This window comes from Opisthorchis viverrini, assembly GCF_000715545.1.
Source record: "Opisthorchis viverrini unplaced genomic scaffold opera_v5_459, whole genome shotgun sequence".
NCBI lineage: Eukaryota > Metazoa > Platyhelminthes > Trematoda > Opisthorchiida > Opisthorchiidae > Opisthorchis > Opisthorchis viverrini.
Window position 1 is genome coordinate 45877 of NW_008752119.1, and position 24876 is coordinate 70752.

A 24876-nucleotide genomic window follows, 5' to 3' on the forward strand; every position below is an offset into this window, starting at 1 on the left:
GTGTCTACCCTTTATTTTGGTTGCTTCACAAGCTTAAATATTAGCCGCAGACTTTAGTTGACATCCTGCCCTGTGTCTGTGGGTGCGTTCTGTGATACACTTCACTTTCACTAATTAGGCGTTCTGTTTGAAGTTGAAAAGCTGCAAGCTGGAACAAGATACACAAGTCTCTTACAACTGACCTGGTGGAGCCGATGTACAGACGGCGCATCAGAGATGATAGCTCAAAAGTTTGAAATCCAGGAATTTGCAAACTATGATGTGGAGGCGCATACCTCAATTTCTCGATGCAGATAGGTTTCAGATAGGTTTCTTCATAGTGCACGAGATAGTGCGGACGGGTAATTATTCTGAGAACCCCGATCGTGGTTAAAGGCGACATTGGGGTCATCCCGATTTGCACATCTCTGCAAAGTAAACGGGCCAACCTAACTCAAGTGATATTTGAATGTTCGCTCCGAGGGTTTAATTGGGCTGCACATTTCAGAAAACAGCACAGTGACGTAATGTGCCCATGTACAAAGCAACGCGACGCATGCTCACTCCATACATCTGAGGTACCTCGCAAGTCAAAGAATAAAACATCCAAATAATCGCTACGAATTTTTTATCGTCAGATACAGCCTAAAGCCCCAAAATTTCGCCGAGTTTCACTGACACTGCGCTGCCAACCAACATAATTACGATGGAACCTATCAAACACATAGTAAAAGTGTATTTTCGGTTGCAGTAATCTGCGGTAGCACTATCTCGAATAAAGATGTAACGTGCTTTCGTTGGTGCTGTAAGGATATTTGCTATATTGGGTTTTGAGGACAGTGGTGCACTATATGTGGGGCGCACATGGTAATATACCGCCAAACAAATAGTCCCAGTCGGGACCATGAGGCATCCAAAGTCGTAAAGGCAACATTTTCTGCGGTGTGTTGTTGTAATGCGGTGATATTTCTAACTCCATTGAGCAAAACTCGTGGAGCGCTTTTAGCAAAGGGCTAGTTGTTATGCCAAATAGGCCCGAAATCTCCCCTACATATGTCTTTGTTGAACAAGAGGAAAATGTAGTGCACATGTGCTACACTGTTTTTCGGAAACCATCCCATGGCCGCCTGTATCCATCCTCGGGTGAGGATTGATCATTGTGCTTGTTGGGTTTTCAGCACAATTTTCATAAGAACGGATCACCTTTTTGTAATCGCGTTCTTTGTAGTTGGGAAAGTACTAAAATATCAACAGTACTGCCAAAATAGTTGAGCATTATTATTATTATTATTATTATTATTATTATTAGTAAAGTATTATTATTATTATTATTTGGGAACTCTTTGGGAACTCTTAACAGAAATGTAGCTATATCTGGATATACATACTTTATATTAAAATACAAAACTCATCTTGGACTAATGCATATATCGAGGGAGCATTTCACAGTCGAAATCAGGCTTCCAAACAACCGTTGGTAATCTAATCATCGAAGAAATTCCAAGTGCACTCGAACTTCGAAATATTTTGGCTGTATGACAAATAGCGATGGCATCCGCAAAGTTTCTCGTGCGTGCATAACAGTCATCAGAAGATGCAGTGGGGAAAAATAATTCCGAGATGTACTGTTTCCATTTCAATTGCACATAACTCGTTAGCAACCGGAAGTAAGTCCACAACATGTCCTAAAAATATTTCTCACAATAGAACATTGAGGGTGAATCTTTCCCGGAATCTCTTTGGGTTTCATGCTTACACCAACAGCCGGAAGCGCCGGCGGAATCTACAGATCCTCCGTCTTGAACACCGTTCTAGTTTTGCTGGTAGCCTGGCACAAACATTTCAGCCGTATGTTTCCGTATATTAGCTATTTCAGGTTTCAGACCTGCGTTTTTGAAGGCAACAAATTTTCGCAAATGCATCAGACTAGAGGTGCTTATCTGATGTTTTACGAGGACTATGGCTCCATAAATGGTAAGATGTCAAAATCATTACTACGTGCAGAGAAATACCGTCCTGCATCGTGGCGATCCCGAAGACAGACTGGGAAGGCGTTCACACATTACCACATATGTTCGACCGAATTCATTGAATAGTTCATGAAATTTTCCGACCAGAATCCGGTAGTACTTCGATGCAGCATGTTTCACAAATTTCGATCCTGGTACTGGTAGACAAATCAAAACTTAGGCAGAAGCCCAGACGGGTTCCGAAGTGAACATTCAGTTTAACGTAAAATACTTCTTTCTGTCTGATACCAGGCCGTATGTCGACTGATGTAAATGACAACTATATGAGATCCCTCTTAGTGACACCATGCTTGGAAGCAACCAGTCAGATTTGATTATTTCGACGGCTTAATAGTCGAACTTTCTTCTGCAACAATAATTCGCGTACAAAAGTGAAATTTATCGCGCGTTCGCGCAGCAATACTGCACGCACTAGATAAACTGCCATGGTATTTGGTCTGTACTGGAGATCACTGAATTGCTGACAGTGTCGCCGATCTTCGGAGACGCAAGAGGATTCAGTGCTTTTTTAATTTGTTTTAGAGTCAAATATGGACCCTATCGATATGCAGATATTTGTATGCCGAACGGAAATATTTCCGATTGCGCAACAAATGAAATTATTGTATCTTCTTCCAAACATGTTAGCTGGATGCATCTGACGTAGAATTTCTCAAACTCTCTGAAATATCAATTTACTGGTCCAATTTTACCATGCATTTTCGACGAAATCAGATGGTGAGTTCACAGTTCAGCCTGCGGACAAAAGCGTAACTTTATTCATGCTTAAAAACAAACCATAACCAAAGTACCAGTATAGATATTTAGAAATGTTTCTTTTATGGAGCATCGTTCAATAGCGGCATCATGTTGACTATTGACGGAGAAATGACATCAAATGTTGTTATCCCATGCGTTAATTTATGTAGACGCTTTGATATTTTGAGGAGATATATTTGAGGAGAAACATCAGGTACTGCTTCATAATTTTTGGAAGGAACGATTCAGGCCACCTATATGGGAATGCTCTGGAGACCTCGTTTGTTGCACCTGCATATGACCTTGAACCTAGAAATGAACAGGTAGTGTGATAAGTGTATATGATGCTTCTAGCAATTTATGTGAGCGCGGGATGGTTCGCGGAATGCTGCATCACCGGTGGTTGTGCCACAACAGATGTACTAACTTACAGTTCTTAAAATGTGTATTTTATTAAACATGCCATTACCAGACCGTTTCTGAAATAACAATCATCATTTTCTATCAGATTGTACGCCAACAGCAGGCGGATATCTTGGTCGGGTAGTCAAGGTGATCTTGTTCAAAGTTCGGAACAACAGATGTTTTCAAATTACTAGGTTCACTTTGCGCACCAGTAAAGAAGTTGACAATCGTCTGGCAAACGTGACGATAATACCTATCATCTAGTACTACTAACTTCGAAAACCGAATCCAGAAGTGTACTGACTTTTTGTGAGATAAATTTAGTCACATCTTTCATGTTTGGCAATCTTGACCAAACCAAAAGCATGCTAGGACTAGGTCAAGATAAGAATCACGTAAAATTGATGTTCCTTAGCTACTGAACAGTACTTGTTCCGTTTGAGCATAAACCAATAATAAATATTCGTCGGTGTCTTAGAATATCATACGCAGTAGACCGCAATAGTCCACAAGATTGCGCCGGTTGTGGCTTCTCCCTGGAATTCATTCTGCTTTCAAACAGCAAAAATAGAACGCCACACACGCCGCATAGGTTACTACAAATGGAAATTAATCACCGTTAAAAGTGGCTGGATTCTAACATTGTTTTAGGTAACGGAAATCTTGATTGGCACAGGGAGACTTCTTCGAAAAGATTTTGTGGATTAAATAAAAATGTGTAATAATCGCTCTCACTATAATTCGGAAGAAGTTTCTCTCGCTATTATCACATGCAGTCTGCAAGTAGCCACGCAGTCCGAGTTGTCCCACGGGTATATTTTACCTGGCGTCTTTTCCCGAGTTTAAGAAGCCTGGTCTAATCCGAAGACAAAAAATTAAATTACACTCCTTAACGCGTGCCGACATCCTAAACAATCGCGCCACTTTTCATTTCGCTCATTTTATTTAGTCATCTGGTTTAGTATTTAGTTTCGTCACTTTTCATGTCAGGCATCCGAGTCATTCAATTGTGTAGCCTTGAGTTTTCCGTCTCGAGTCAGTATCGAGAGAAGCACCTGCATTGCTTTACACTATTTCATGATATTCTTATTAATTGCACAACAGTCAACACTGCCAAGTTTCATCACTTATTCATGTTGGACTGTTTTGATCCTTCATGGAACATATTTTTTGTCATGAAAGCTCAACGACTATTTGGCCACTGGATCACTGTTTGCCTTGCCTCGTTCGTGACTCTCATGTAAGTGTAAAAGTACTTGGAGGTGTATTCATTTTAATTAATAATCCATCAATAATTTCGGAGATATCTCAAACTAGGTGAGTGCTCGCTTGCACTCACTGGTCCAGCAGATAAACTACCAGAGGTCAAAACTCTGAGTCTGCAATACATTATTATATGATTTGCTACTGGTTAAGACTGTGAATGGGCGTGTTGTGCTAACCTTTAACGAATAGCTGGACTAAGATGATTAAACTTAAATTTATTTTTTTATGCTGGATATCATCCTGATTACGTTGACTCTTAATAACTGGGGAGCAACGTTTCAGCGATTTTACACTTCTGAATTATTTCATTCGGGTGCTTATGGTCGGAAATGCAGTTCTAACTTAGTTCCGCATCAAAACATATTTCAAAGCTTTCCATATTCCTTTTGATTGCAGGGCTACGGGAAAATTTTGAGTTTGATTATCGGTGGACGCCAATCTCTTGCGTATAGTTCCCGGTGAACTCAAAATTTTATGTCTGGAACACATTTAACATGCGGTAACCTTCCTTGTGTGTCCTATCCCGGACGGCAAATTAATTTTTCACGCTTTCAAATGTTGATCTATTGCATTCCTTTATGTATCACTTTCATATTTATTTGTTTATAATATGAATCATTTTTGGCATCCTTGGTTTGTTTACAAAACCATGAGGCCATCAGGAATTACAGAAAGTTTTTCACCAAGCACACTGAGCAGATCACGCCTGAATATTTCTGGTCTCCTGCCTCCTCAATAAAAACATAATTGTCTGTCACGGGCTGTTGCTGCCTGGTGCCACGGCTCAAAACTTTGCATCGTAAATGCGGGAATAGTATCGCTTAACCGGTTTGCTTGATTCGTTACTCGTCCCCACTTGCTGAACAGTTGTTTGAGTTAAAACGACACTCTAACTCAGTCCACGAACACATTGCATGGTTTGCTTCATATGGCATGCAAGATAAAACAAAATATGATAATGCAAAATAATGGAAATTCCGGTATAAGTCCAGTCCATTTATGCTCCAGATATATGAAACCAAAACTACCGTTGTTTCCCAAATCAAACTGACATTACTGGGAAAGCTTTGAGCTTTGTTTATTTTTGATCTCAGCCATCTCTTTTGATTTTATACACAATTTGTCGATAACGACCACTAGAGCGCGTAGGGTGTTTGTAGGCCACGTTCCAAAGTATGCGGCACTTGATAAACCCAGAGAACTTTGGGCGATTCTCCTATTCCGGCCTGATTTCAGGATACCTCCAGTGCTTCAGCGTATTGCGGAACCTCGGGACAAAAGCTGCAAGAAAGCAGCAATTCCCCAGTCATTCGCGACTCAAAAGGTAGCTTCTCAAAAATTCTAACAAAATAACTTGGGTTGCATTGCGACGAGCAAGCGCAAAACTGTACGGTTTTTGCGTAACCTATGTCAGTTATGGTCACTTTTGTAAAAAAAAAGCTACGAAGCGCCAACGAGGGGTGCACATTAGAAACCATGTAATTTCTGTCACATGTACGGGGGCCATTCCATGCCGGCCTTATCTGCCCAACAGGAACAAGTTTGCTATAAATGTGGCTGCAGTTAATTGCGCTCACAAACGAGGACAGGCGGTCATTTCTACTTGTTTAAGCAACTGGGATGTGATGTGGAGGCATTTCGCGTCAAATTCAGCTATAATGGAAATACGCTGAACTTCGAAAAGCTCAGTTTCATTTCTGCCAACAAAAATAACAATTTCGGTCTATATGACACCAGCATCAGTATCAATTTCGTAGTACATCGCCTAAAATGAGAGCTCAAGGGATTCAAATGGACCTCAAACCCTTCCTCACAACAATGGACTAGGATATATGTCAGTAGCTTTTTGCTTAGGCAATTGCAGTTCGACAATCAAAAGACTTCATTGCCTCCTTCCTCAGGTCGCAGTTCAATAAACCGTTTCTCTTTTCTTTGTAGCGTGAAGCAGTTGGATGTAAGGCTTTGCAGGCGGGTGACACAATATGTTATTTCGTTCTCATATACTTTACCACCCCTCTAAACCAAGAGACGCATATTCAAGGTGTATAAGATCAAGCGCGAGACGCAGAATTGTCTACTGAGAACCGTAGTCAGATTTAGTGTAGAAATTTGCCTGATCAACTCGTCCTATTTAGGGTACGGTAAGCATTTTGCACACTTATTTTTTTAATTTACCAAGTAGATACTGAACTAAAAATGCGGACCCTCCGTCACCAAGACCTAGGCGAACGGAAATCTACTTTTAAGGAAATGCATTTTAAATTTGTATGAAGACAATCGGTAAAGAGATTAACCGTCTAAACCACAGGCAAATATGTGACATCTTTGCAAGTACACAGTCAAATGGCAAGTGCTGGTTTGTTGGCGGCGCGTCTCAAAATATTACTTTTTATTTTGTTTGAAAATACCGTGCAGTTTCCTCTATATATTTGCGGCTGTTCAGAACGTTAATGCCGACGTAACGAGACGTTTTAATCATTCAAGTAGACAGGCTGTAGGAGGCATCATTTTCTAAAATCTAATGACTTCAATAATTTGGCTAGCGTATTGTCGGCCACAAATGGCATTTAGCAACATTATTTATAGTTGAAGCCTTGTGGTGTGTGTATTGCTACATATACATCAGGCATAGCTTGCGGTATTTTTTGTAAGCGTTATGTGCCGGTGGTCCTTAGTGTCAAAATTTACAATTAAACGAATCAAATGGCAACCGCTTTTTAAATCTGATGGATTTGAATGAAATGCCTGTCACGCGTTCGAAATAACGCCAGAGAGCATGCTGACGTTTTTAAGCAGATCGTCTCTTTGCCCATTCGGAGTGTCCTTCTCTACCAATTTTTTCCAGATTACGACAGTTAATTATTTTAACAATAAAGTGGACGAAAATCGGCGTAGTACGTAAAAAGATTATGAACGCTTTGAAAGGTTTGGTAGTGCACATTTTGTACAACGGTGAGCAGGTGTAAAATAGCAAACGAATTTGACATTTGTTCGTAGTATTCCCTTGAGCACACGTAACGAACCGTGCACCAACTCCAAACAGCCAAGTGAACATTATGCTTTTTATTCCAAGTAACGGCTAAAAATGTATGTGCTTTACTTGCACTAATCCTTACACTTATTTTAGTCTTGCGTATTTATTCACATTTGTATACGTTGCATGCGGAACCCAGACAGCAGAGTATCATCAGTGCCATGTGTTACGAATTAATTTCCCCCACAATAAAAGCCGCATGTGCTCAAAAATCAAACCTTCATTCACCAGCGAATAGGATTTCACCACGCGTCACAGTGCAATAGATACAATGACCCAACGATCTTATTGGACTGGGATTTCCTGAGGTCGCAGTCAGTGACTGGAATTTTTTTGCTCCCCGCCTGCTTGCAAGACCTTATTGGACGGGATTTCCTGAGGTCGCAGTCAGTGACTGGAATTTTTTTGCTCCCCGCCTGCTTGCAAGACTTTCATGCGTGTTACATGGCGTCGAGTGTATATCCTGCCCACTGAAACTCATACCGCAACCAGTGTGACAAACGCTGATCAATCGTGTATAAGTCTTCGCTCTGCTAGCGCTCACAGCGCCCTGGAGGTCATTTAGCATTTAATGACCTTCCTTCGGTTGTTGTTCATTACTCGCGTGTTTCCATACCAAAAATTGTCACACATGTCGAGATTCATCTTATTCCACTGAAACTGGTGACAGCATGACTTTGCAAGATACGTTTCCGGCTAGAATCTTCTATTGCCCTTTAACAAATTTTTTTCATTGCTTGCACTCACTTTGTATGTTTGCGACTACGTTGTTCAAATATAAATGATAGAATAAGTGGCGGCTCCGTGTTGTGAAAATTTGTTTTCCCGATTTCAAATCTGGTAACGCTTTTTTCAGGATGCCCAAAACCATGCGCTCAAAACTAATCGTATGCTGGCAAATGGTGAGTGAGGTAACATCCCAGAGTTTCAGAGATATTCAAAAATGGTGGCGGGTAAAGTTGACATAACAGATGAGAAAACTATGCATGCACGCTCTGCATCTCTCATCTGACTATCTACCAACTTTATGAGATGAACACAATTCCGCATGCGTGATGCGTAATTGATGAGAAATAATAGATCTAGATCTCCAAACCCATTTCTCGATGCCCACTAGTTGGTTAGCCAAGCACGTACGCAGTCGGTTGTTGATTTTTTTGGATTATTGCTTGCATTCCCTGGGTACGTGTTGCTTATTGCTATGCAATTTTGTTTAAAAAAATGTAATTCTTTCTTCCTATGGACTCATGGCTTATTGGTTATGGTGAAAAATTTCAAGCGTCAGGAAGAACGCCATTTGCAAAAGCTCTCAGGTTTTCCGAAAAGAACGTTAATTTTAATTATCCAGTGAAAAGATCCCTGATCACGGACTGCTAGCTGGATGTCCACGTTTTATCAGGACTAAGATGCAATCGTTTTAATCTTCATGCAGTACAAGGCGCGTGAGAATTAACACCACAAAATCACTGATTATAAAATGTAACCTCAATTATTTGCTTACTTAATAGCAAGCCCGATTTATGACGACAAATTAACAAAGGAAAGCAAACGCAATGAAGCTAATGTGACATTAATCTTAATGCTACTGTAACATGAATCCGGCCGACAAACTTTACAGATCAACGCCCACGCATTATGTCATACTACGCAGGCAGTGCCCGCAAATCAAACCGTCACAAAAACACTGATTTAAAAACATCACAAGGTGTTCTAACGTGGTAACATTTTAACTACGTACATCATGCCGAATTACACTGCATAATGTTTAACCATTTTTGAGGGCACTACAAACCTGAACGACCCTTCTGTGGCACAATATTTCAAATCAGCCGAGCATTAAATTGAACATTAAAACAAATCTGGTATGTAAAACATACACGCAGATATAAATATTCTTCCATGGTTTTTGTGTGTCGTTTTATCGACGTAGATAGACAACTCTGAGCGGACCTTGCTGAGTTGAGCCCTGTTTTAGGGATTAATCCTAGCCGGCCTGCGGTTTCGGAACAACTCTGTTTGTGTTCATAAGATCCTGGCATTAATTTGCCTTTAAAAATCGGTTATTACATTCAAAATTTGTTTATGCTTTCTGTTTACATGTGTTTCCAATAAATCGCTATTGAATATTATTGTTAGCGGGATGTTAGCGCCGTAGTATATAGTGCACTAAACATCCTATTCTCTTCGGGTGCCAGAAGATACCGGGAAACAGTGCATTATTTAGCCTAAATCTCTACAGTATTATTTGGGCTGCCTTTATTTTCCAATCACGTTACTCGAGAGCATTTGGTTTCCTCTGTTGAGCCACTTAAGTGCGGGAATCTACAAACCCAATTAATCAGAGAAATCTTCTATTTTCAAGAGGGACATCTGGCTACAGTTTGTTACATTCGACTGAATCTGATGCCAAATGTTTCAAAATGATTTTCCTCGTTGTCCCCGGATGTCCAATTATGCACTTGAAATTCTTCGGCCATAATTAATCGAATGAGTGACGCCCGCGCAGTCTCGCTTATCGGTGATATTTCTACATTATGGCTACCAGTGTAACCGTGATACTACTGTCGAGAAGCAAGCGAGTAGTACGTGTCGTTCGTAGAATTTCGCTTCGCGTCGATTAAAAATGGAATTCTGTTGCGGAAATCGCGGGGCCAGTTTGTAACATTTGCTTGGATTTGACCGATGAATGATTGGAGTCAATGAATTTCCAGGAGGACTCGTTTGGGGGAAGATCTGAGTCCAGTTTTTGTAACTAAGATGCAGATCAGAGATGTTCTTCCCTGTTCAATGGTCTGTAACCGGTCAGTTGGCATTTCCGAATAAATACCTCCGCAGCGAATGGCTTCTTCCTTTCAATTGATGCCGTCGCCAGGATAAGATTGAAGATTCCGTGGCAGCAAACACTTGATGATGGGGATGTTCGGACATTGTTGGAGGACTTTGAGGAGGTTGCGAAGGCTACCGGGCAGGAGACCGACCGGGGTAATTTGGCAGCGCTGAAGAACCTGCTCAAGGGCCGGGCGACGGCGGCCCTGGATGCTGCCGAAAGATGAACTGGGCCGCCGCAAAGAAAGTCCTTGCAGCGGAGTTCAACCCGCCGGCCGGCCGCCAGGAGGCTATGAGGCGGTTCAAGACCGCCAAGATGGCACCCGGGTCTGACCCGACCGTGTTCTTCGCCGGCCTGCAGCAGATGTCGATCGCGCTTTGCCAACACTGGTGTTGCGACACCAGTTGCTGTCGGATCAGTTCGTCGAAGGTGTGTAGCCCGCGCTTGGTGCCCAGTTGCGGTGGGCACGAGCAACTGAAGGCTGTGTTGGAGCGGATGCGGGAGGCTGGTCTGCGGATAAATGAAGCCAAGATACAGCTCGCTTGGAGTACGGTGACATTGCTGGGGCATGAAGTGGGTCAGGGAGAAGTTAGCCCACTACCCGAAAAATTAACAAAGATCAAGGATTGTGCTGCTCCAAATTCAAAGCGGTCCCTACGGCAGTTTCTTGGACGAGCAGCATACTACAGCTGGTTCGTTAAATATTTCAACAAGATCACTGCGCCACTGTACGATTTGCTCTGTCAAAATCGGAAATTCGAATGGACAAGAGAATAATATGGAGCTTTCGAGTGTGTCAGAGCGCGGATGTTGGATCATCAACTGACCGTCAAACTTCCCAACGTCGGAGAGATGTTCATTGTTGCAACGGATGCCAGTGATCGCGGTATCGGCGCAGCCCTAGAGCAGGAGAATGGATTTATCGAATATGCCAGTTACGTCCTGAGTAACGCTGAACAGAAGTACTCCACCACTGAGAAGGAAAGTTTGGCGATCCTCTGGGCCCTGGATAAGTGGAGACCATATCTGCCTGGGGCAAAGGTTTCATGTCAAAACCGATCACAATCCCTTGAATGGATCAGGACGACCAGAGATCCTCGCGGGAAGCTCGCACGCTGGATACTCCGTTTGCAAGAGTACGACTTCAGAATCCAGCACGTTTCCGGGAAGGAAAACCACTTGGCTGATTGACTGTTAAGGCCAGAGGCTGAAAATGAGGTCCCCAAGATCACGATTGGAGCCAATGTCCTCGTCGTCGAACTAGATCCAGGAAAGTTGGTGCAACTCCATCGGCAGGATCCGGTGTTACAAAAGGTTGCAGCCGCCTTGTTGGATGGAAGGAACATTGAGAGCGGAGAGGGAGGCAAGGAATTAGAAGCCTTCCAGAGTCACTTTGATCGGCTGAGGCTGAATGAAGCTGGCATAATTTCCTGGAACGCCACTGATTCAGATATTGTGCTGCCCGTGATACCTCGCGTCTTGAGACGGAATCTCATCGTTCATTGCCTTTAGATGGCACATACAAGGTGCACCAAGACATACGACCTGCTCCGGCAGAGGGCCGTAATGGCACGGGATGAGAAGTGAGATGATGGATTATGTGGTGTCCTGTAAGCGTTGCCAACTAATGAAAGTACATGCGACAGGGGCAACCAATCCCATGGAACCCATTCCTGTTCCAGAAATCGGCGAGTCGCAGTCAGTTGACGTCATGGGCCGCATTCCGTTGACAACCAGTGGGAACCAATACATCGTGATGATGACAGGACACCTGTCACGATGGATTGAGAGGGCCGCTGTGCCGAATCAGCGGGCGACGATGATCAGTGGAGTGGTGATGCATCACATCGTGGCAAACCGTGAGGTGTCAGAAGTGATCCTAACCGATCAGGGACCTTGCTTAGAAGGCGAAGAGTTTAGTACTTGCTTGCAGAGGCTTGGTATCAGACGGATAATGACAACCTCATCCCACCCGCAAACAGATGGCCTGACCGAGCGTAATAACTGAACGCTCAGGGAGTGGCTTGCGGCCAAAGGAGGTTACTGGGAAATGAACTTGCCAATGATGTTCCTAGCTCATCGTGCTTCCATGCAGTCAATCACAGGCAATTCTCCGTTTATGTGAATGTACGGTCGACATCCACGCCTTCCGGTTGATCAGGAAATTGGGTTGTGGTCGGCAACACGCTTGTCTCCGGAGGAGCTAGAGGAAGAATGAATGAGAACTCGAGAAAATTTGACTGCCGTTCAGGAAAGGACTAGGCAGAAAACGGCGAGTAGAAAGGTCCGAACGTTCCCCATAGGTACGAAGGTCAGGTGGAAAGATCACCAGAACCCTGGAAGGAGTGGACTGGGGTTGCGGAAGCTGAGCAGTCGATGGCAAGTGCCGTTTGTCGTCACCGATCGCCGGGGGAGCGTCTATACCATTCAAGATGGTCGGGGATCGAAAGTAGTGAATGGGACGCAGCCTCGCAAGTGGCATGATACACCCGTAGAGCGGCCGAGTAGCCGTGCGAACGAGCTTTAAGCGGTGGGGGTGTGTAACGCCGATACTATCGATCGAGAGGCACGCGACTAGTATGTGTTGTCCGTAGAGTTTCTCTTTGCGTCGATCAATAAAGGGAATTCTGTTGCGGAATTCGCGGGGCCAGTTTGTAACGTTTGCTTGGATTTGACTGACGAATGATTGGAGTCAATGAAGCTCCAGGAGGACTCGTTCGGGAAAAGATCTGTGTCCAACTTTTGTAACTAAGATGCAGATTATCGTTTTGCTTCCCTATTCAATGGTCTGTAACCGGTCAGTTGGCATTTCCGAATAAATCCACCCGCAAAGAAGTCCTTCCTCCTTTCACCAGGACGTCAACTATTATTTGAGGTTGCGTTGATTCGACATCTATGACGTAATAGACAATTTTTTCCTGATGCCCGCAGAAGCGTTTAAAAACAATGGCTTGCACTAATTTTGTTCACGTTGAGCGCAGTGTGCCACAGTTACCGTAAAATCCGGCTATTAAGCGTAGATTTATATGGATGTAATGAACTCCTAAGTGGGTGGAAGGTCATCTGAAGTATATATATATATATATATATATACAATGAGGGTTATTCCTGTGACACGGTTCGGTCAGTTGCTGGGAAAATTGTAGCTGTTGAAGGCAAATTCATCAAGAGCCGTATCCATTTGATGTGTTATTGGCACGCTATTTGATAAAAATCCAATAGGCAGAATTTTCCAGTGCAAATGTTTTTATGGAAGAAACAACGTCTCAACGAAGATGTGTATAACAACGGTACGTATGAAAAAGTTTATGCTGTAGGACATCCATTTGGTAACATTTCGCGGGAACACACTTTGATGGGGCCAGATCCTTCGGAATACCGGTCAAATGTGCATACCTTGCTACGAATTATAATACTCAAAGGTGTTATAAGCTCCTTTTCTTGGCCTTGGTTGGGTATCCACAGTAATAATAATGATAATGTATATTCCAAACTAGTGGGTTGCATACCCTCAGACATGATCCTAGCGTTACAGTCAGAATAAGAGCATGACTGATGAGGGTTGTGAATAATGGGAATTTCCTGGAAAAGGGACGGTACGGTGAACAGTGGGCATTAACGAAATAGGCTTCACCAAACTTGAGGAGGCATAGGCAGGGATCCAAAATTAAAAGGGCTATTTATCCCCTATGAAGAACACGTCGGATGACACAAGATCTGATCGTTAGGATTTAAAAGTGGTGGGCAAAACCAATACGAGTGAGGTCATAACAAAAGCCTCCCGCCTGGAACGTGACAATATCTTCAACCTGCAGGAAGTGTGGAGCTAAAATAATGGATCCGGAGAGGCAGCAGACCTGCCACGACATGGCCGGTCAATAGGAACTAAAGCTCAAAACCATCACTAGAGCATCATTGCCTTGGGTTGATTGGAGTATGGCCACAGAAGGTGTAAGTGGAGATGGTGAAGTGGGGTAATATGAAGTACGGACAAATGATAGTAGGACACTCAGACTCACAGATTGCAGTGTAACGTGAGTGACTCACTATTGTTGCAGATGGAGCAGGGTCGAATGTAAAAGTTAATTAGGAGAACGTGTTCACGCAGATTGGACGAAAATTGACCGATTTGGTGAGGAGTAGGAATAAAAGTCGCCGAGATCTTTACTTACATCAGAAGGTTCGGCAGATTGCATTGCACGCCTCTGAGTGGTGGGTGGTGACAAATGAAGGGACACTCAGACTCACAGATTGCAGTGTAACGTGAGTGACTCACTATTGTTGCAGATGGAGCAGGGTCGAATGTAAAAGTTAATTAGGAGAACGTGTTCACGCAGATTGGACGAAAATTGACCGATTTGGTGAGGAGTAGGAATAAAAGTCGCCGAGATCTTTACATCTGACAGAAGGTTCGGCAAATTTTCATGAACGCCTCCCGGTGATGGCTGGTGACAAATGAAAACTGATTGTGGCTGTGTTATTCACTAGATGCAATTTGTTATACCAGATTCTTTCCCGGAAGTTGAAAAGTTGAAATTAAATTATGCTTGATGGTTTACGATGGGACTACTGTTTTCCTAGTTGTATCATCTATCCGAATTTACACTAACATCAATTTGGATGCACATGCGGCAAAAATCAACCACGCGCGATTTGACATTCATTTACAGCTCGCCAATGACGCGAGAACTAATTCATTGTTTTACTATTGATGTGGACATCTGGAAAACTATTAGCGTCTGGGTAAATATGCCTATTTAGTCTAATTTGCTGAATTCAGAAATAATTTGCATATAACCGAAAACTGATTTTTTCACGGAAGTGAACACCTTAGTCAGTTAAGTGTAAGATTCTCTTGAATGTTGCTCTCACAATAATTTTTCCCCCAACACGTTGCTTACACGTGCATGCATTTTACTCAGCAATAGATGAAACGTATCAATCCGCAAAAATGGCTGCATAAACTATTGTTCCATTTAACAACTAATTAAGTATTTGCTGACCATGGGTGTGAACAAACAAAGTTATTTCCAGGTGAATATTTGTTTGTGGTACGTATTGTCTTGATGCATTCACGCCATTTCATCAAGGTAGAAATGCCGTGAGCTCATTTGGTTAATTTGTTGGGTAACCTTGCAAGATGTGCGCTCTCTCTGGAAATTAGGATAGTGCTTATATAGAGTTAATCGTTTTGGGGTCTCTCATTATTATTCAGGTTAATCAAAAAACCGCACAAAGCCTCATTTTTAGAAGCGTCTGCATGACAGGGCAGGAATCCTAGACATGGTGTCGTGCATTCGATGTCATGCTCGATTCTCACCCATCATTTCAGTTGTTGTTGTACCTTAAAAACTCAAGATGTACTTTCTAATTAGGCGACCCATAAGCTTTCTCAGCACCTCTAGGAAGTAGACTAACTTAGGTTTTTACGCATGATTTGGTCAATGTCAAACTTCCGAAGGTGTGAGATCTCGAAAATCTCCACCATCCGTTCGTCATCATTCGTCCGTCAGGAGTGAACTCTTTGCTAATTACTGTTTAAAATTTTAATCAACAAAATCACGGGACCGGCGATGGAATGTCTCCAAAACATTCGTGTTCAAATATCCTGTGCCAGACTAAATTTATCCATCTTCGAAGAAGGGTAGAAGGAGCATGTGATTTTGGATGAACTGACCAAAGATATCCCGACAGTTGGAATGCGCTTAGCACTCCCAAATTATAGGGTCGATCTCGTTCACATGCAGTCAGTCAACACGCCACTCGTAACTCAGGGGAAACACTAAAAGTTGTGGGGCACTTTACGCATCTTGGATGTTGTTTTAATTGCAGATTTGGTAGCACAGGGGGGACAATGCACGTAGCCGCAAAGCTCAGTTCGGTTGCTTTATAATTTGGAGCCAGCATGGTACCACTGTGGTGTATCCGTCAATCTCAAGCAATGTGTACCCTTTGCTACACTAAGCCTATTTTGTTGTATGGCTGTAAGATTTGGCGTGTTTGACCAACGAAATTAGGACGTCTTCTTGTGCCCGACAACCAAAGATCTTATGGTTTGGTATCGGCCTATTCGCAACAAACTAAATGGAAAGTGTTTTTGGTTGTTCAACGGGCACCTCCACTTAAGAAGTATCCAGCACCGGAAGCTGCGTTGGTTTGGACATGGGTAGCGTAGCCACCGTTTGCCAAAGTGAGTATTGTTTTCCATGCTCAATGTGGGGTTGAATAGCACGCGCCCGTGCATTCCATACATGCACTAAAATCAACAATCCAGACAAAACCGTTAACAGCCTCATTAGGCCATGCGGCCATGGTCATGGTCATGCGGCAATAAGATAACCGTTTCCTTGCATTAGATGTCGCAAACCACTGGATGCATAATTATCTTTGATCAGTTGGCCACTTTGCATGAAACTGGTAGTTCGTGGCTATTGATCCATCGGATACACAGATGAGTATAACCCCAATGATACTTGTGGACTTCATGTACGCCATTCCTAAGGAAGCTATCAACGTTTTCCTCCGCAAATTTTAATCGCGCCTTTGTCAAATAAACTTAGGATTTCCGAATTCAGTCATCACAAAAAATTCACAAAATCCGTGACTTCTTTTGAACCAGAAATTCCACTTGGTGGGGGCTAACTCACAGAGCAAGGAAAAGGTAGAGATGGATAACGGGGCGCCCGCAAAAGAAGTAAACAACCAGAGTACACGCGACTGGAATTATTACCGCACATTTCACAGTCTTGTGCGAAATCTAAAGCCACAGAGTGCGAAATATTCCTTCGTAAAAGGAGGCTATGCAGTTGATCTTATTTGATTAGACAGATACCCAGCTAGTTACAGATTGCTTTTGAAATTCGGATTTTACTCGAATCCGATGCTATAATGTCTTGTTTTAACTTCGCAAGCCTCCTCACATAGCCATTGATGGCATAGTCTGCACATGATCCAGTAAAATGCTGTTGTAGTTGTTGTAGTTGTTGGAAAAACAAATTAAAATCACCTGGGTTTCACCTGCATTAAATGCGGAATTTGGTTTTTCAGACATTAATAGGGAGGTATGTTCTAGGCGGATGCATTTGATCACTGCCATCTGAGAACCACGCTGAACATCTGAAATGGTTTCGGGTTTTGTACAGAATGCATTTGCCGTATTTGCGTTGCCGTATTTGGTTGCAGAAATCAGACACATTTCGGAGCTTTTCTAGCTTTTGAAAAGTTCCAAAAAAATCCTAAAAAATTTTAGTTTATGAACAAATTTGTTTTCAAATAACATGCGGACATGATGCGCGAGGACTCTTGCGGACCCTAATTACATGCGGGTAACCTAGGGCGTCAAGCGGGCGGAAAGTAATCTATAATTTATGGAAAAGTTACTTCCCGTTTCTTGTGGACAAAAATTTCATTATAGTTTAGGAATCCTTTGTGTCCTGTACGTATGGACAGAATATTTTTGAATTCCTTCATAGCCGAGTTTTAGATTGCAACCTTCAAAAGTTTATATATTGCCTTTCAAAAATGGGCTGGGTTGCAAAGACATAAACACCACCAAAACTGTGAACCTAATTCGGAAGGATCTTTTATTTCAAAAAACCAACACGCATTCGCAATTCAAGTGTGCTTATCTCGCGACATTCATGGAGTTTGTACAGTGAAAACAACCAAAATTAATACCGCCTTCGGATAGCATGAAGGTAAAAATTTACAATACAATACTAATACAAATAACAGTACCAATGCCATAATTATATTAGAATACTAATACAAATATAATAGATGTACACTTCACCTCATCCCGCGGAACCATCGATTTCATGACATGATTTTGCCAGAACCAGCGCTTTTGTGTATTATGCGCTATCAGAAATACCCATTCTAAAATAGGAGTAAACCAGCCAAAATGTAGTGTTCTTTTAGCCTGTTGAAGATGCCTAGTTGAAATGCAACCCGATTGATTTGGCTCCACACAGAAGATTATAACATATATATATATATATATATATACATATCGGGATAATTGTAGCAAATTCATCCGGGGTCGCCAAGAGCGGCATCACTTTTAGAAAATAGCGGCATGTCATTTAATAAACATCTGATAAGCGGAACGTATCATCGCACCTATGTTGCTGATAGAAGCTCCAGCAAAACAGAAATATATATTTTCAAAACGTCCGTGTAAAAACGTTATTGTGTAGAAAATCTATCTGGCAACGATTTGTGGGAACAAGTTATGATCACTTTAACCATTTTGAAGGACACTTCACCATTATATACTTTAGGGTAAATAATATTATTCAAAAGTGTTATGAGCTATTGCCTTGGCTGGGTATCCGAAGTATTGTGAGTTACCGGATGTTATTGGTTATGCCAGTTTTGGTGTTGAAATGCTCTGTGTGTTGTATCACAAGTGAATCCAGCATGAGGATTTAGGATGGGATTACGTTCATCTGGTTATGTCATCCACACGGTCTTTCACCGGCTCCATGGCACATGCGTAAATCATGAACCGCGCATGATTCCCCGTTTCTTTGTAGCACTTCATTGGTGGGTAGCTGCTTCGTTTATTTACAATTGTTTTGCTCATCAGAAAAATGAATGGCGAGTACATAGATATTCCTATTTAGTCCAACTATCCGATTCCAATTGTGATTAACTGAGAATATTTTATCCACGAAAATATAAACCTTTACCATTTGATTATAATATTCACTTAAAATTTGCTCTCCAAATTAAAGCTTTTCAAACACGTTGCCTAAACATGCATGCAAATAATATACTTACCAAATTGCATGGATGAAACGTATCAAGATACTAGAAGCGGCTGTACAAAAGTGTGTTCTATTCAGAAATTATTTCAATATTTGCTGACCAGGATCGCCAGCCAATCAAGTTATTTCCAACTGTATAATTGCCTGTTGTTCAAAGTCGCCGGATACATTCACGCCACATCATCGAAATTGAGATGCCTTAAGCTTGCTTGCTTCATTTCGTTGGGCCGCCTTGCGAGAGGCGCGCTCACTCTGGAATTTAGGGAGATGCTTATACAGAGTTAATCGTTCTTAGGGTATCGCAGAATTATTCATGTTAACACAAGAAGTGTATATGAATACAAAGCCGGGGTTTCCCGTGACTCATCTCATTTTTGGAAGTGTCTACTATAGACGAGTACAAATCTCCAAAACGGGTTAGGGATTGTTAGACACGATGTCTGGATTCGTTGTCGTGCTCGATTCTCACCGACCAGTTCACTTACCGTTGAGTTTTGAAAATTCAAGATGAAATTTCTGATTATGCGGGCTCTATTTATGTGTTCTGGGCACCCTAAACAAGCAGAACAGTTTAGTTTTTTTCACGCGACTTCCTGTCGTGTGGGCGTGTGTAGCGAGATCTCGAAAATCTTCCGTGCACAAGCAGGTTTCCATCAGAGATGTACTCCGTGCACATTACTGTTGAACTACTTAATCGATTAAATCATGCTACGAGCTATAAAAGGTCTTCGAAAACCTCGGTGTTAAATTTTGTGACAAAACCTTGCCGGTCTAGAATACATTGTTGCCATTTCCGAAAAACAGCGGAAGGCCTATGTGTTTTCGAATGAACTGGCTAAGGATATTCCGACATTTGGTCTGCGAGAGAACCTTTTCAATCTGGAATATACAGAGTGCATTGATGCCTTCTTGTAAGAAGAGAACACGCGTGTGTTTCCAAATGAATGGACAAAATATATCCCGACATTTGATATGCGCTTGGCACTCAAACTGCAAGGCCACTCTCATTGACCTGCAGTCACGCCACTCTCTGCCCAGGGGAGATACTAGAAGGTGTGGAGCGCTTACTTATATTAGACATTGTTTCAGTTCCTAATGTGGTGTGACATTAAGAAAATGCATTCATCTGCAAAGCTCGGGGCTTTTTGCTAATGTGAGGCTATTATGGAACCACTGTGATGTAGCTGTAAGTCTCAAATGACGTGCGACTCATGCTGCAGCAAGATCGTTTTTTGTATCCCTGTGAGACTAACCGTGTTCGAGCAGCGGAACAGAGACGTCCTCTGAAGGTCGAAAATCACTGTCTCCGAATCATACAACGTGTTATTAGGAGAAGAGTTTTTAGTTGTGCAACGGGTACTTCCATTAAACTAGTATCCAGCACAGGAAGCTGCGTTGGTCGTGACATGTGTTGCGTAACCACCGTTTGCCTGGAGATTGCTGTATTAAGTGACCAATGCAGCGGGTGTATAGCAAGTGCCCGTGCATTTCCAATATGCACTAAAATCAGAAGTGGAGGATCAGTATGGTCATTTAGCGTTCATAATGCGACAATTTTGCGTCCGTTTTCTTGCAGGGGATGCCGCGAATGACTGGATGCACAATTGGCTATGTTCAGTTGGCCATCCTGCATGAAACGGGTAGTTCGTGGCCGTTGGTCCATTGGATACACAGATGAGTACAATGCCAATTAAACTCATTGATCTTAAGGAAATTTCCAATATTTTTTCTGAAAAACGGTAATCGTACCTTTGTCAAATAAACCTAGGATTCCTGAATTCATTCATCGCAAAATCTGTGAGTTCCTCCAAAATAGAACGTACAGTTACTAAGGGCTAATCCACAAGGCCAGGAAACAAGTATAGATAAGAGGGTGGCCGCAGAAGAAGTGAACACGTGCACGTTGTGCACTTTTGTTGCAAAATCTAAAGCCAAAATCTGAAAATTAACAATGACATAATGAATAATAAAAGTTTGGTTATACAGTCTAATTTACCTTTGAAGCAGAAAGTTTCAAGTATTAATAAAAACAGCTCTCAATTAATGTGCAGAAAAATATCAGCTCAATTGTCAACGCGATCGGTATATTTGAAACCCCTACTTACAAGTTCCTGGAGCGCAGGCGAATTTTTTTTATTCAGTGATCAAATAGTCCCCGCGTAAAAATGCCTTTTGTTACCGCTGTCATCCCTCTTCATGCTAAACAATAAAACCACAAAGAAAAATGATTTCAAACCGTGGATGTCTCTGCCAGACCTGACGCCAAGCTGCTAGTTGTTCACAGATACCCAGCCGTTCACAGAGTGCTAACAAAATTCGGATTTTGTTCGAAATGGATGCTATAATGTCTCGATTTAACTACCCAAGGGCCCTTCACGTAGCCATTGGTGGCATACTACGAAGACGGATTTGCAAATATAATTCGCAAGATTAATCTGAAGAATACTGTGAAACTGGTTTTGCTTTACGACAAACTTAGCATTAGAAAAAATGGATAAATCAGGGTTGTAGTAAGCTTCAACACAAAACGGAATTTCCGAAGTCCAGACAGGTTTTGTTGGACTGAAGAAAATTTCACTTATCCTGCAACATGTACAAATTCGTGAATCTCCTTGTGAATATGTTGCGTTTGCATGCATTTGATGTAAAATTTCGCACCATATCTAACAAATGCTGAAGTATTTCCGTGTATCATTCACGAAAAGGGAAAGTAGGTTGATATTTCAACCTTCCGACAACACCAGTGAAAACGAAGTGTGTCAAATTGAACATGAAATAAAAGAATAGTTGTGGCACTCTCGTTCATTAGGTTAGCGAGTACTAGTGTAACGGTGACAACACTGATGGGGAAGGCACGTGAGTAGCACGTTTTTTCGTAAATACGCTTTGCCTTCCTTGAAAAGTAAGATCTACCACGAAATTAATGCAGACCCTTTGTAGCATTTGCTTGGATATGAGCAAAAGCCAATCAGTATCCTGAAAAATTTAGCAAGACCCGTTCGAAGAGAACATGGATATTTAGTTTTTTAAACAAGATGCATGTGGGAGTGTTGCTTCCCTCTCCAATAGTCTGTATTTGTTCAGTTGGCATTTTCTAACAAATAACTCAGGGAAGGCCTTTATCCTTCCATTTTGTGCCGTTACCAGGATAAGAATGAAGATCTCTTTGCCATAACCCTCTGAGTGTACGGATGTCCAGTGGACTTTGAGGAGGTTGCGGAGGCTGTTGACCGGGGTAATTTGGCGGCGCTGAAGACCATTCTCAGAGGCCGAGCGAAGGCAGCCCTGGATGCGACCAGAAGAGGACCTCGGAAGATGAACTAGGCTGGCGCGATTGATGCCCTTGTAGCGGATTTCGAAGTGCCAACCGATCGCCAGGAGGCTATGAGGCGGTTTAAGGCTGCCAGGATACCACCTGGATCTGACCCGACCGTGTTTTCCGCCGGCCTGCAGCAGTCGTTTAATCTGCGCTTTCCCGTGACTAGACCAAGTGTCGCGCCACCATTTGCTGTCGGAGCAGTTCATCGGAGGAGTGCAGCCCGTGCTTTGTGCACAGTTGCGGTTGACGAGAGAGACTGGCCTGTTAGTGGAAGGGAATCGGCTGAGGCCGCACTGGTAACATTCCAGTCACAAGAGAACAAAGATGATCCAACAGTGGAAGATCTGAAAACCAGAGTAAACTTACTCGTGGAACAACTTGCAACTATGAAAACGGAATCGCGGAGGTGCGCTCAAACGAACCGATGCTACAAGCGTAGCAGGCTTGGCCATTGGAATACTCAGTGCCTTCGTACGCGAACACCTGTGCGTAATTACTTCTCCATTCAAGGGTGGGTTACAATTAGCGTAGTGATACAGGCTAGCATACAGGCCGTTAGCGAGATAGATGGAAAAAGGAAATTATGTTTTAATGATGCAGAAGCAGACATGTTGCTTAGACGGAGAAGGAACCAAGCTCAATGCAGACCACGCACATCAGCCGTGAAAGCAATAGCTGGATATCGACCAAAGTTTGACGGATTTTGAACGCATTCAAAATGCCTAGGCGGTAAGTCCGTGAAGCACGCGTCCTTGATCAGCCCAGACATAGAACAGACAATATTGGGGGCAAATTTTCTCGAGGGCACAGATTCCGTGATTAACCTAAATCAGGGAAAGCTTGTGACAGGGTATAGCGCAATCAAGCTTGGAGTTTATTCAAGCGCCGCCGTGAGTGAGGTGCATGTCCGAATGCTTCCGTCTTGTAATGTACCATCAATACGGTTTGTGGTCGAGGAATATCCCGAACTTTCCACGGGCGCTGAGGATCCGCTTGGTTTCTGTCCGTGTATTGAACACGAAATTCCTCCGGCGTCAGAACGCTCTGGACCTTATGGCCCCCGTCCGTTGCCGCTCCATCCATAAACAGAATGGCATATTCGAAAAGGCCATTAGTGCACTCAACTCCCCAGTTGTGCTTGTAAAAATGGCGAATGGAAAATACAGGTTTTGCGTGGATATCCGTCACTTGAATCAACTGTTCGTAAAGTAACTTGTAGCTATGCCTTTGATTTGATTCTATCCAGCATTCCAGATATTTCACTGCGTTTGACTTGGGATCCGAATGCTGGCAACTCCCTATCAAGGTGAAGGACCGGGAAAAAAACGGCGTTCACGGTTGGGAACACAATATCAATTTCGAAGAATGCCGTTTTGTTTGTCTGGGGCGCCATTCACATTCCGGCGCTTGGTGCTTCGATTAACGAATGGACTGCCGAAGTTTGCCGAGTACGGAGAGGATATCATTTTGTACAGCGATTCGGAACGAGAACATGCAGTTCACTTGAAGGCTGTATTGAAGCGGATTCGGGGGGCTGGTCTGAGGATGAATGAAGCCAAGACACAGCTCACCCGGTGTTTGGTGACACAGCTGGGGCATAAAGTGTGTCATGGAGAAGTTAGCCCACTACCAAAAGATTTAGCGAAATCGAGGATTGTGCTGTTTCCAATTCAAAGCGGTCCCTACGGCAGATTCTTGGAAAAGCAGCATACTAAATCCTGTTTGTTTCAACACGGTCGGTGCGTTACTGTACGAATCACTCGGGCAAATCGGAAATTTGAATGGATCGGAAAAGAAAATGAGGCTTTCAAGTGTGTCAAAGAACGGATGTTGTATCAGCAACTGACCATCAAACTGCCCAGGGTTGGAGAGATATTCACTGTTACAGTGGACCCTAGTGAGCTCGATATCGGCGCAGTCCTAAAGCAGATGAATGGAGTTATCAAATATGCCTGCCGTGTCCTGACTGACCCAGAATTTAAGTACTCAACCATTCGTGAGCAATGTTTGGCGGTCAACTGTACCCCGTATAAGCAGAGGTCATATCTGCTTGAACACAATTTTATGTCCAAACCGATCGCAACCCCCCGTGCTGGATCAGGACCATCAGGTATCCTGGCGGAAAGCTCGTGTGCTGGGCACTCCGTTTGCACTCCGCTTTCTCAAACCAGCAATGCCATGGAAGGAGAACCACTTGGCTGATAGACTGTCAAGACGAGAGGCTGAAGATTAGGCCAATGAACTGGTCGTTGAACTGGATCCCGGAAGGTTGGTGCCACTCCGATGGCAGGACACTGTGTTACGGAAGATTGCCGCCGCCTTGTTGGATGGCAGGTGCATTGAGAACGGAGAGGAAGAAAAGGAACTAGAAAAGTTCCAGAGTCCCTTTGATTGCCTGATGCTGAATGAAGCTGTCGTTTTCCCCGGAACGCCACTGGTTCGGATGTTGTGCTGCCCGTGATACCTGGCGTCTTGTGACGGAAGCTTATCTTCGGATGCCATGAGAT

General features: G+C 42.9%; 1 protein-coding gene across 1 annotated transcript in view; it reads right to left on the reverse strand.

Annotated features, from left to right (window-relative positions):
- Positions 1-22821, reverse strand: part of T265_11199 (hypothetical protein) — a gene marked incomplete at both ends in the record, with an annotated part of 36184 nt that extends 13363 nt beyond the window's left edge. Inside the window, 4 exons of the mRNA XM_009177796.1 lie at positions 8200-8344; positions 10280-10789; positions 22195-22630; positions 22736-22821. Coding sequence (XP_009176060.1) covers positions 8200-8344; positions 10280-10789; positions 22195-22630; positions 22736-22821 — 1177 coding nt within the window. The remainder of the gene's footprint in view (positions 1-8199; positions 8345-10279; positions 10790-22194; positions 22631-22735) is intronic.
- Between the last annotated feature and the right edge of the window lie 2055 nt (positions 22822-24876).